This window comes from Cetorhinus maximus, chromosome 15, assembly GCF_964194155.1.
Source record: "Cetorhinus maximus chromosome 15, sCetMax3.hap1.1, whole genome shotgun sequence".
Lineage (NCBI taxonomy): Eukaryota > Metazoa > Chordata > Chondrichthyes > Lamniformes > Cetorhinidae > Cetorhinus > Cetorhinus maximus.
The window spans coordinates 84,297,100-84,311,104 of NC_135893.1; the positions used below are offsets into that span (position 1 = coordinate 84,297,100).

Below are 14,005 nucleotides of genomic sequence, written 5' to 3' on the forward strand. Positions count from 1 at the left end.
CCAAGTGGCAGAATGGATTGCTAGCTGGCTTCGAGACAGAAAGCAGAGAGTGGGAATAAAGGGTAGCTTTCAGAGGTGCAGAAAGTGGGAAGTGATGTTCCACAAGGATCAGTGCTGGGACTACTGTTATTCACAATTTACATCAATGATTTGGACTTTTGAATCAAAGGCACAATTTCTAAATTTCTGAATGACATCAAATTGGGGGGGGATAGTCAATATTGAGGAAGAACTGCAACAAGTTACAGGAGGACATTAATAAGCTTGCAGAATGGGAAAATAATTGACAAATGAAGTTCAACACAGATAAATGTGAGGTGGCATATTTTGGTAGGAAAAATAGGGAAGTCATTTATTAGTTGCGCAAGTTTAGGTCGGGTACAGGAACAAAGGGATCTCAGAATACAAATACACCAATCACTAAAATTGCACCACAGGTTGGCAATGCCATATAAAAAAAACAGGCATTAGGCGTTATTGCTAGAGGGGTGAAATGGAAAAGTAGGGAAATTATGCAAAACCTGTATTGAACCTTGGTTAGACCTCACACTGCATGCAGTTCTGGTCACCACATTATAAAAAGGATAAAGAGACATTGGAGAGGGTAGAAGATTTACAAAAATGATGCCAGAAATACGTGGATATACATATCAGGAATGGACTGACAGGCTGGGTCTCTTCTCTCTTGAAAAAAGACTGAGGAGTAACCTAATAGAGGTCTTTAAAATTACGGAAGGTTTTGATAGAGCAGATACAGAGAGAATGTTTCCTCTTGTGAAGAACAGCATAACTCAAGGCCATCAAACTAAGATAGTCACCAAGAAATCCAATCAGAATTCAAAAGAAGCTTCTTCACCCAAAGAATAGTAAAAATGTGAAACTCACTGCCACAGGTAGTGATTGAGGCGTATAAGTATATTGATGCATTTAAGGGGAAACTAGACAAACATATGAGGGAAAAGGGAATAGATGGTTACGATGATAGATTTAGATGAAAAAATGATGGGAGGAGGCTCAAGTGGAGCATAAAAACCAGCATGGACTGGTTGGGCTGAATGACCTATTTCTGTGCCATATATCCTATGTAAAACAAAGCAGATTATCACAGTATGGTAAAGAGCAAAACATGAGTCCAACTTTTCACACAAAGACTGTCCTCTTACTTGATAAAGTCGGTGTATTCCATCCAGAACACGCCCTCACTGCTCCCATGTGCCATCAGCTCGTGTCGCAAGTGTTGTGGCCAGTGCGGCCAATCATCTGACCAGTTCCCACTCCACGAAAAGCGACCCCATGGGTTCCGCAATCTCAAAAGCCTGAGCAGAAACAGGAACATTGATGAAAACACTATTTCCTCTTTCCCAAAGATCAAATGAACTGAACCTGCTATTCCAAGGATTCTGTTTAATGTAGCTCTCCATGACATGCATCCTTCTAAATGCCTGCCATACCCATACAATCTCCAAAGTCTAAACTGGGACAAGGTTCTTTGCACAGGAAAACACCTCAAAGGGCTGCTTGTAGATTGTGAAGGTTACTGGTAGGCTGTAAAAATTGCTAACACAATTCAATTTAATAAGTTACAGTGCTGATCCAGCCTCAGCCCTAAATCTAACTGACCAGGTTCAGACTAGGACAGCAACAATCACATACCTTTATATAGCACATGGTGCAGTAACAAAAATCAGGGATGCACAAGAGGCCAGAGTTGGAGAACCACAGAGATCTCGGAGGTTTGAGGAGGTTACAGAGGTTCTAGGGAGTGGTGAGGTTCGGTAGGGATAAAATGTGCAAGATCGTAAGGTGCCTGTTCCTTACCGAGGGGCCTCAGAGCATTTAAACTGGTTTTGGGGATTGTTACACCACAGTAGGTGAAAGGTTTTACTTTGTGTTCTCTCACCTGTAACCTTGTACATCTCTGACATCAAGTATGGAATATGCGTGGCGGGGCCTCAGGCCCATGGTTTCGTATGTTGTGTCGTCTACTTTCATATTTCCACCTCCACAGGAAGCACCCATCAAAAACCTAAACATTTGAGAAAAGTGAAGGTTACACACGTCAATAGAGACATTCAGGCAAAAGTGTGCATGGATGGTCAGCACAAGTTGAGATAATATTTTTAAAAAGACTTTAGGACTGAAAGACCTCAATGCCAATCTGGATTTATCCTGTTGGTGGGACTGGGTAGCCCACGAGATTACCCTGTTTCAGGGGCTATGAAACCCATTTTGCTGACAGGGATGGAGGGGCCACTCTGTTGGGAAAGTGCAAGGAAATAGGACTAATTGGATAGGTCTATCAAAGAGACAGCATACACATGATGGGGCCAAATGGCCTTTCTGTGCTTTATCATACTATTCTGCAACTGCTTCAATTCCTGGAAAGTGCAGCAACATGATAGTTTCAGTATATGACCAAATATATATATGTATATATACACTATTCAATTAAGCATATTAAGACCAAACTTTAGTTGGTAATGGTAAGTCAGCAGTAGATGACAGTGCTGTCATGGTAATCAGTGCTGTAAATGATAGTACCTAAAGTGATAACCTGATTTAATATATGATTGACTCAAATCTCTGCTGCTGATGATTTGAGATGGCCAATGCCTCTAATCATCAATTTTTATTTAACAATGCATTTCTCTGCTGATTGATTACATTACATGCAATGTATTGCTGAAAAAAGAGACATGCTGGCGAAGCTTTTTGTCCTTCACTCATCAGGGCAGATTCACAAGAATACCAAAATTTCAAGAGGAACAATGATTTATACTGCATGAGAAAAGGAGACATGCTAATTCAAACCAAACAAGTGTGTGAGTGCACGTACGTGGATACTCATTACAGTAAAGTCCTGCCATTCACAACTCCCTTTTTCATGAATTTGCTTATCTGCACAAAGTTTTTGTGCAGCAGATTGCCCAATGCAGGCCCAAATGTTCGTTTATCCATGGTTTAAAAAATAAAAAATAGAAACCAACTTTAGAAAATGCAGAAAAAAAGAAAAACGGCCTAAATGAAGTTAAAAAACGGAAGGTATCTATAATATATTTCCTGCAGTAGAAAGTGTGCTGCGTGTGCGTCGTCTGCTGTTGTTTGCACATGGGTGTTCCTTGTTGCAGTGATTTAATTCCTGATCACAGTCCACCTCCACTCTCAAGTAAAGTGCTGTAAGTGACAAATTTTACATTGTTCTTGTTTTATTGTTTTATTAAACAATTTCTTCAGTAAAATTCTCTTTAAATTTATCAAAAACATAGTTTTTATTGCCTTTGATCCTTTATACATGTCAAATTTTAAAATGGCTGGAACCTAATTGATTCCCATTGTAAAGTATGTTCATCGTTCGCGATTTCGCCGTTTGCGAGGTTTCGCGGGACTGTACTGAATTAAAAATACAGTGAGGAACTGCAGATTGCTAATTGGTCAAATGCGTATTAACATTTAAGTGGATTCAAAAACAATCAGCGTAAATCTTTCTTACCCGGCTTCCTTTGAGCTCAGCATTTTGGCCCAAATGAGATCAGTATCAATGGGCTCCTCACGTGGATTCGTTGAACTGACTTGGAGCATCAGGCTCTCACAAGGGGCACCTGTCAGAGTGGCTAATCCTTCAATAGCACGGCCAGCTTGCAGGGCAAAATAGGAGCCATGTAGTTTAGCTAGAGCTTTCTCGATCAATGCAACCCACAGCTGTTTCCTCTGGGCCTGTTCACAGCAGAAAGACATGGTCAGGTACGCTACACAGACAGCTGTCTGAGCATTTGCAACCAACAACAACAACTTGTATTTATACAGCACCTTTAATGTAGTAAAACATCCCAAGGTGCTTCATAGTAATGTTAACAAGAATTGTTGCCAGACCACATAAAATGATATTAGATCAGGTGGCCAAAAGCTTGGTCAAAGAGACAGGTTTTAAAGGAGAAGAGAATGACAGAGTGGTTTAGGGAAGGAATTCCAGAATTCAGATAGCTGAAGGCATGGCTACCAAACACTTGCAGAAGGCAGCAGCTTTTCCCTGTGAAAGTTTAGAATTTACCCAACGTCCAGAAGAAGTCAATAAAAATGGTTCCAAAAGTTTTAACTCTGTGCATCCTAATGTGTGTAAGCTGCCACGATGAGTTGCAAGTGATAAAGCCCCATTTATACATCAAGCCCTATAAACTTGTTCCAGGGTTTGAGGACAACTTTTTACTATGGCAGTTGGGAAAGGAACGAAGAGTGTGATGCTGCTGAATAGTACAGGGGAGTTTAGGTTGTTACTGTAGTGACACATCATTCTCTAATGATCGACAAATTGTTGAAGAGCATCTGGCAGTCTCAATAATGAAGAGTGTACTGCACATATACATTAGATTTGATTAGAAGGCATCTTCATTCCTCAGATAATCCATATTCTCTCCTGTCTGCACTGATTGAGAGAATTGGCCCAAGTGAAATCACGAGACGAAATTCCAGTTATACTGAAGTTGTCTAGCAAATCCCATAGGACAATGCCCATAATAAGCTGAAATTTCACACTGGTAACTCTGGATTAACTAAACTTGTCTAAGCTTATCATATGACGACATTGACCAGAGTGGAGTTACACCACACAAGACCTCAAAATCATGGAGCATTGGGCAATGCTCCGGCTTTTTACACGGTCAGGCCATTGGAAGGTGTGAACAGAATGAATAAAAAAAATTTTCTGCTTTATTGCTTTATGTTTTCATTTGGCATTTGAATCTGTAGTTTTTGACATAGACCTCGTTTGAACACATATCAGGTTACAGTGAGATGTAGCCTATTGGCTATCACAAAGTTCCTCTTAACACAACTTTATGGGCAGAACCCCTCGGATTTGATTCAACAGATTCACTGTAACTTGTCCTTTCATTCTCCCTATGGCCACCTTGCTATTCCACAGGATCACAGTATTAATGGTCTGGCTACTAACTTCAGTTCGAAAGTACAGTGTCCTTTAAACTTGTGATCTCAGGTTGGGCACTGTAATTAGTGGGATTGCTGTTATGGAAACTGGATAACTAGGCACATATGGGACAGGAGATGTTAGCACCTTGGGAGATGGCCTCAAATTAACATTGGAAAAAAATTGGGATAAAGTTCAGACGGATTACTTCAACCTGCAGAAAACATTCTACTAAAAATTAACTATAAATTCTGCTTCCAACCACTGAAAGCCATCTGCCCGATTCAATAATCTGCCTGTTTCTATCCCAGTGCATAGCTGAAGCTCTGTGCAGCTCAACAGCCCAACATTTCCTTTCAATAGGGGAAGAGCAGAAATGGTGACTGTAACTTCAGTATTGTGGTGAAAATGATAAGTGTTATTCTGTCATAAAACAAGCTAAATATAGTCAGCCTACTGGCAACGTGGGTAAGTACTAAGTACGGGACCACTGGGATTGATTCAGCATTAGTAACAGTGTCCTGCGGTTGAAGAAAGAAAAATAATTGAAAGTCTTGCACTTACATTGGGCCTTGTCACATCTTTATGCTGTTTTGTATGAAACAATTCTGCTTGGAATAGTTTAAATAAAAAAACTAATGATAGCACTACTATTGGTAACATTGAATAAAGAAGTGAAATAATACACCAGCCTGCCTTGCTTCAAAGAATCAGGAATAGAGAAAATGGAAGAAAATGAAGAGGAGGGTGGACAAGGGAGATTTGGAACAAGAACCAACTATTATGATGACTGCTTTATAGTTATGGAGACTGGAATATAGATCATTATGATTGTTGCCGGTAAAATTTAAGCTTTTTAAATTTAAATTATTAAAAACTACCATTGTTAGTGGGTAAATAGCAGCCTGTATCCTTTGCTCTGTTACACTGTACATTCAATGTTCCCATCACTTACACAGTTTTGGGTTGAAATAGCTGTGGACATTTAACAGAAATAATGCAGATTAATGTGTGCGAATCAGATTGCACCACTGAGTCCATCATTTGTGTATAGCACTAACTTCATCTGACAGCTTCTTATTATATTTCCCTCTGTGCTATTGCATGATACAGAAAATCATTATTCAAGGAACCCAGTATCTTGCTTCCTACATATAATTTTTAAAAATTATCTTAATTTCTAAATGATTATGACCACTAGCTGAGTGTAGGAGTTGTAAATAGGAAGAATAGAGAATTCTAGCCAGGAAATGTGTTCAAAGTCTATTTCAGAATGACATTTTAGCAATTTTGGACAGTAAGGTGGAATTGCCTGAGCACTTTGAAGGTGACAGCTTTCACACTACAAGAAACACTCAGTACATAAATGATGGAGACACAACGTGAATCTCATGAGTGTGATTTAAGACTTAATGTTCTAGTTAGATTAGTGGCACTTCACTTATTACTAAGGTTACAAAAGGTAGGATGGAGAAGGATTTTATTTAAATTACTTTTGGGCTGTGGCATTTTGCTTCATCAACAATTCACTGGTTTACACAGTGGAAATTTTTGCCAAGAAAGAATCAGGAACCTTCCCCAAGCATCTTACAGCACCATAATACACAATTGACCATCTGGCTCATTCTTTTTAATTCAAAGGATGGGATTGCTCCCTTTCACAACACTCTGAGCTATGGAGCTGCCTGCCTACCTTCACAGCAAAAAGCTTGAGGTATTTTTATTTGCTCTTAGGATGTGGGCGATGGTGCCAAGGCGACATTGATTGTTTGTTCCTACTTCCTCAGAGAAAGCGATGGACCTTCTCCTTGAACTGTTGCAGACCTTACTGTAGAAAATGCTCCCACAGTGCCATTAGATAACCAATTCCAGGATTTTTGTGCAGCAACGATAAAGGAACAATGATACACGTCCGAGTCAGGATGGTGCATGATCTGGAGTGGAACTTGGGAGTGACGATGTTTCCATCACGTAGCTGCTTTATTCTTCTCTGTTGTAGAGACTGCGAGGGGAGTGAGGTGCTCTTGAAGTGATCTTGGTGAATTGCTTCATTTCATCCTGTAGATCCTATATCTGGCAGCTATGTGCGTGTGTGTTGGACGGTGTGGATATTTATCCAGGCATTGGGTAAGGGGATGGCAACAAGCAATTTGCTCTGTCCTGAATGCAGAAGCTCCTTGTGCATTACAGTCCTGGTTTGAGAGGCTTGCAGAGCCAGGAGGAGAGCCAATTGTCACAGCTTGTCCAGGCTGTGTCCTGTTCTTGTAGTCATATTTTTGATATGGCTGGCCGAGTTAAGCCTCTGGTCAATGATTGCTCCACTGTTGTCAATACTAGAGGAACCAACAATAATGGTGCCATTGAAGGTCAGGGGAGGTGGTTCAGCACTGCCATGTTGAAGATGGTCATTGCTTGGCACCTATGGGGTGTAAATGTTACCTGTCACTTAACAGCCCAAGCCAGGTCTGGCAGGAAAGGCTGTTTTATTATTGGAGTAGCTGTGATTGGAATTGAACACAGTAAATTCAGCAAGTTGCTCCTCTCTTGACCTTATAATGGAGAGAAAGCCATCAACAAAGTAGCTGAAGGTAGTTGGGTTGTACCTTCTTGTGCTGTCCTGGGGCTGTGATGAGCGCTCTCCAACAATCACAAGCATCTTCCTTGATGCCAGCCATATCAAAGCAATTGTACTTCCAAGTCACCTTTTGTAGAACAAGGATCATTCATTGCTTCATCCTTGTGGCAGATATAGTAGTGACTATCACCAACATGGGCTTGTAGCTGTCAAGCTCTGTCAATCGCCATCATCACCACCAAATGCCATCGTCACATCCCACACCACTGTCAATCGCCACTGTCACCATTGTTAATTAATCCAATTTCATTGTACTTTACTCGCTGAAGTATTTGCTAAATGTGCAAAATTTGAATGGGCTAATTTTGTTCCACTGGGAATCCAGAATTATCTAAAGATTTATCATTTGTTACTTAAATCTACTGGTGAGGTGAATAGAATTTATTCTACATCATAAACCTAGTTGATTACAGGAACAAAATAACAAATACATTAAAGGTCATTATATAATTTCTAAACGAAAGAGACTTAATTTTGAGATGGAAACCAACCAAAAAATTGACACCCAGGAAAGTTTTGGTAAGAGGTATATGACACAGTAACAGGAAGGGGCCATTCAGCCCCTTCAAGCCTGTTCTGTCATTCAATTACATCACAGCTAACCTACACTTCAACCCCATTTAGCTGGACTTGTTTAGTGTTCCTGCCAGGCAGCCCTGGTTGATTCTATGCTTACAATTAACTCTAGACAGCGTCACGTGTTGATTAAGACTGAAGCATAAAGCCCTCTTACCTGAGAAAAGAGAAGGTAGCCATATTCATCACACGGTAACATATCATCCACCAGCACTGTTATCCAGGTCCCATCCTTGCACAGCCGTACCTGGTAGGCTCCTTCGTGGCAGATAGTCCGGGTGATCATGACCCTCTCCACCAGCTCAGGCCGCTCAGCAAGCACAGCAAGTGCACTCAGAAACCTGGCACAGAGTGTAAAAGGTCACAAAACTAAACAGCAGCATTTTATACATCTCAACGTCAGGACCAACACGCACTAGAAAGGGGATGATCCACAAAACTGAGGTAAATTAAATAAAAGCTTATGCAGGCCAGGCAGCTTCAGAAAGTAAGTGACTGGTCAAAATCAAAACAATGGCTCTTCTGATCTAAAACCTTCCACTTCACTCAATTTTCTTTTTCTTCAAATTCCCAACATTTGCAGTTTTTATTTTAAAAATAAATGTGCCAATCCTCCCTCCCTTTTTACTATGTAACACCAATTCAGTTGATTTTGAAAACGGTTGAAAGTTTTCTACTGAGAGGAGCGGTAACCTGCCTCTAGTGGCATTCTTTATTCTTCAGCCAACGTTTTGGGGCTGCCAGGTAGTGGCCTGGGAAGGTACCCAGCCTTCACCTGCTCCATCCCACCACCCCCACACCACCAACCATAGTCCAGGTAGCACAGTTGAAATGGGGAGCAAGTGACATGGGTGGGGTAATCCTGGGCACCATCCTATATGGTACTCAATCTAACAGATGACAATGGAAATGTTTATTTGCAGGCGGTATTAGCTCAGACATGGATTAATTTGCCAGATTGTACAGTGTCTGCTTCGTAGCAGCAACAGGACAAAGCTAAGACTTTGCTTGTTGCAGTATTCCCATTATCAGGCTTCTCCTGTGCTACCATGTGACTAAAAGGAAAGCAAAGTTGGACACTAGAGTTGGGAAAGTTTCTTTTGCTTTACTTTCGCTTCCCAATTCTCACTGACAGAGTGCTGGGAATCAGTGGTATAAGCAGCACAGGACCACAGGAGGCAGATCAAAACTCAATACAATCTGGGTTGGGCAGGAAGTACTGACATTGCTTGTAGTGACTGCATTGCAGAAAAATAATTAAAAATATTGCAAACTACCTTTGAAGTTTGTGCTGCAGAGCAAGTTCAGAAGGAATACTCAACTACCAATCTCTCAAACAGCAGGCATGGGAATTCTGCAGAAGCTGTGAGATCCTACCCCAACCTATTCTATATACAGGATGTGCACCTTGGTACATACCAGCAATTCCCCAGCAGCCCCTGGGAGATGTCAGATGGACGTGGGGTCCTGAAGATGGACCATTTGACATTCCGATCTTTGAAACTGTTGCAGCTGATTTCATGAGGCCGCAGCCACTGCTTTACCCTCTGTTGTACACTGTCACCCTCCGGGAAACCGACAGATTGCGGGCCTGGGGGAAAGCTGTCATCCACAAAATTCACATTGTTCTGAAAGAGAGAGAAAATTTGACTTCTTTTAGGAAGCAGGATAAAAAATACATGGCACAAAATATTGTACTGTATACAATTCCCCCAGCTCGACTCAGCATCAGAGTACTTTTCATGCCATCAACAGAACATAGGGTTTCCTATTGTCCACAAGCCCATCAGACAGTGAACTCCCTATCCCCGCCAGGCCACCACAAGGGGGAACCAGATGGAGGTGCGGATGGCCCCAGAGTGAGGTCAGACCGAGAATCGCCGCTTTGGGCAGCATGATACATTTCTTAATGGCTCTTTAAAAGCTACCTCCTTGACCAAGTTTTTGATCGCCTGCCCTAATATTTCCTTATGTGGCTCAGTATCAAAATAATTTCTGATTACCCACCTGTGAAGTGCCTTGGGACATTTTATTAAATTAAAGGTGCTATATAAATGCAGGTTGTTTTTTTTTAAGATTACCTTTAACTGAGAACATGAGCTGAGCAACATATCTGCTTCTCTCATGTTACTTTTGGGCTGTAACAAAATCTGTTGATCTTAATCCTGCACATTTTTTAAAATCATGCCTTGCTTTCTGATAGATTTGTAAGTTGCACATGACCAATTATTAACATCAAGGTGCTTGTCAAGTATAAAGCAAAACAGATCATATTTGACATACCACTTAATATTCAATTGTAAAAACATTTTAGAACTCATTCATTTGCTGCTGTTGTTGTACACAGGTGGATCAGAGAGCAACAAGGAATTGAAACGGATAAGTACCATAAGAGAAAGAGTCAGTCTCAAAAAAAAAATCACAGTTTAAGGATTTACTAGGAATTGAAATGTAGATTTTTTTAGATTAAAAAATAAACATTAAACTTATCAAATTTTATGAATTTAATCTGAGGATTATTGATCAATGCATGCCATGGGACAGCTCTGATTTTACTTCAGCAGGAGGCACTAATGTGGCATACAGAAGGAGAACAAGACTGTAACTCATTTGAAACCCATTCGCTCACACAGAGTTAAAATCACACCCACAGGATCTGGCTCCAGAACCCCAAATGGCCACAGTGCAAGTTTGCTATGTTACCTGGGTGAGAGGGCAGGGAATTATTGAGTGAGTCAGTTCCTGTCTCTCCTAACATCACACCACACAGCACTACTGGGTGCAAGTTACTCACAGGTGACTGCGTGGCGTTGGGTGTAGAGTGCAGGGTCAGGGTGCTGAGTAGAGGGTGACCTCAGCAAGAAAGGAGCTTAAAAAAACACAAAAGTAGTGTTACAAATTTTCTCCCTCTCACTCCTGAGCACAAGAACGGGTTGGGGTACAGTTCCCATGGATCTCAGGTTACTCTCCACGGGCCTTGGGTACAGTCCCCATATCTTTGGGAAACAAATCCCATCAATCCCACACCCTGCTCATTTCCTGCCACTATCTCCTTCAGGTTTATCTTTAAACCCTGTTAAATGCTGTTACTGATTACTTCAGTAATGACCCTTTGTGTAGAAAAAATCTTCCCATTTACACATCTAATACTAATCACAACCATATGTCCCTAACTTATATTTCTAAGTTTATTTGCACTACTACAAAAATTAAGTAAAACTTTTTTACCAATGAAACGGTGCGAGCTCAAAGAAAGTATGAAGGGAGAAGTATAATTGAACAACATTAGATAGGTTGTGGAAAGACTCACACCATGATATCAGAAGGGGAAAAAAACTTTGATGACCATCCAGTTACCCAGTCTGGAAAGCGTATATCACAGGGCCACATTCATTTAGCACCTACTCTCTGCCTCCTATTCCTTAGCCAATTTCATAAACATGTTCCCACCTTCCCTTTAATGCGCTTCTACTTTCCAAATATATTATGAGGTACAGCAAGTAATTAAGAAGGCTAATGGAATGCTATCCTTTATTACGAGAGAGATTGAACATAAAAGTAAGATGTTATGCATCAGTTAAACAGGGCATTGGTGAGACCGCACCTCGAATACTGTGTGCAGTTTTGGTCTCCTTATTTAAGGAAGGATGTAATTGCATTGGAGGCGGTTCAAAGGAGGTTTACTAGATTGATACCTGGAATGAGTGGGTTGTCATATGATGAAAGTTTGGACAGACCGGGCTTGTTTCCACTGGAGTTTAGAAGAGTGAGGGGTGATTTGATTGAAGTATACAAGACCTTGACAAGGTAGTCATTGAAAGGATGTTTCCTCTTGAGGGTGAGTCCAGAACTAGGGGGCACCATTTTAAAATTAGGGGTCGCCCTTTTAGGACAGAGATGAGGAGAAATTTTTTTTCTGAGGGGTGTGCGACTTTAGAATTCTCTGCCTCAGAAGGTGTGGAGGTGGGGTTATTGAATATTTTTAAGGCAGAGGTAGATAGATTCTTGTTAGGCAAGAGAATCAAAGGTTATTGGGGTTAGATGGGAATGTGGAAATTGAAACACAAGAAGGTCAGCCATGATCTTATGAATGGCGGAGCAGGCTCGAGGTGCCAAATGGTCTACTCCTGTTCCTATTTCTTATGTACGTTATCAAATGCACTTTGAAAGTCCATATATACACCATCTACTAAACTACCATCATCTGTGAATTGTTTGATAAAGTAAATTTGGCTAAAAATAAAAATGGCTGGAAACCTGAAATAAAAACAGAAAATGCTGGAAATACTCAGAAGGTCAGGCAGCATTAGTGAAGAGAAATGGAGTTAACATTTCAGAACTGTTCAGATGAAAGGTAATCAATCCTGAAATATTAACTCTCTTTCTCTCTCCCCAGATGCTGCCAGACCTGCTCAGTACTTCCAGCATTTTGTATTTTTTTTATAGAGATAAAACTTACCTTAAACAAATCTACACTGATTGTTCTTATTAATTCAAGCTTCTTCATGTGAGAATTAATTTTGTCTTTGACATGGTCTCTAGTAATTTTCCCAACATAGATGTTAAACCTGGTAGCTACAGACCAATCGGTCTATTGCCCTCCCCTTTTTTGGGTACTTGCAATCCTCCAGTCCTCTGGCACGCCCATGTCCAAGGACGTTTGTAAGATTGTGGTCAGACATTCTGCTATCTTACACCATAGCTTTCCTCAGCAACCTAGAATGCATCCCATCTGGACCAGGTGGCTTGTTGACTTTGAGTGATGCCAACCCTTTTACTACCTCCTTTCTATTTTAATCCAATCTAATATCTCTGCCCCTCCTCCTCTACTCTGACATTAACTTCATCTTCGCTTGTGAAGGCAGACTCAAAGTGTTCATTCAGTGTCTCAGCCATGTCCTCTACCTCCACAAGACGATTTCCTTTTTGTCTCTTATGAACTGTACCATTCCTTTAACTATTCCTTGACTTTTTAATATGTTTCTAAAAGATTTTTTGGTTCATTTTTATATTAGCCACTAATTATGACACTCTCTTTTTATTCTTTGTGTTCTATTCCAATTTTCCTCTTCACACTCTGTATTCTTCCTGGATTTTTATTGTATTCCATACCTGACATTTGTCATAAATTGTCTTTTCCTGTTTTATTTTAACCTCTATTTCCTTTTACTATCCAGGCTATGGATGTCCCATCTTGCATCCTTATGGGTATATGCTTGGTTTGTACTTGAACTATATCTGCCTTTAAGTCCTATGTTGCTCAATTGTTTTCCTGGCACAGTCCACTGTGCTAGATCCTTCTTCAAATCACTGAAAATGGTTCTGTTCCAGCTGGGTATTTTAACCTTTCATTTTCCTTTGTCCTTTTCCATAACTATTTTATACAAATACATTATGATCACTATTAGGCACTTCAAGGCCTAACCATTTTCAGTTGCTTCATCAATGACCTTCAGTCATTCATAAGGTCAGAAGTCAGGATGCTCGCTGAAGATTGAAGTGTTCTGTCTGCAACTCCTCAGATAATGAAGCAGTCCATACCCGCATGCAAGCAAGACATGGCTTGGGCTAAGTAGCAAGTAACATCCATGCCTCACAAGTGTCAGGCAATGACTATGTCCAGCAAGAGAGAATCTTAACCAACTCCCCTTGACATTCAACAGCATTACCGTCACCGAATTCCCTACTGACAACATCCTGGAGGTCACCATTAACCAGAAACTTAACTGGACCAGGCATATAAGTGCTGTGACCACAAGTGCAGGTCACTGGCTGATTTACAAGGCACAAGTCAGCAGTGTGATGGAATACTGTCCGCTTGCCTGTAAGAGTGCAGCTCCAACAACACTCAAGAAGTTTGACATCATCCCAGA

At 40.8% G+C, this 14,005-nt stretch overlaps 1 protein-coding gene across 5 annotated transcripts in view; it reads right to left on the minus strand.

Moving 5' to 3' along the window:
- Positions 1-14,005, minus strand: part of capn15 (calpain 15) — a 288,702-nt gene that overhangs the window by 14,469 nt on the left and 260,228 nt on the right. For all 5 annotated transcript variants that reach the window (XM_078558791.1, XM_078558790.1, XM_078558793.1 and 2 more), the window contains 5 exons: positions 9,552-9,760; positions 8,290-8,473; positions 3,491-3,714; positions 1,901-2,026; positions 1,164-1,316 (listed from right to left, as the gene is read on the minus strand). In XM_078558791.1, coding sequence (XP_078414917.1) covers positions 1,164-1,316; positions 1,901-2,026; positions 3,491-3,714; positions 8,290-8,473; positions 9,552-9,760 — 896 coding nt within the window. The remainder of the gene's footprint in view (positions 1-1,163; positions 1,317-1,900; positions 2,027-3,490; positions 3,715-8,289; positions 8,474-9,551; positions 9,761-14,005) is intronic.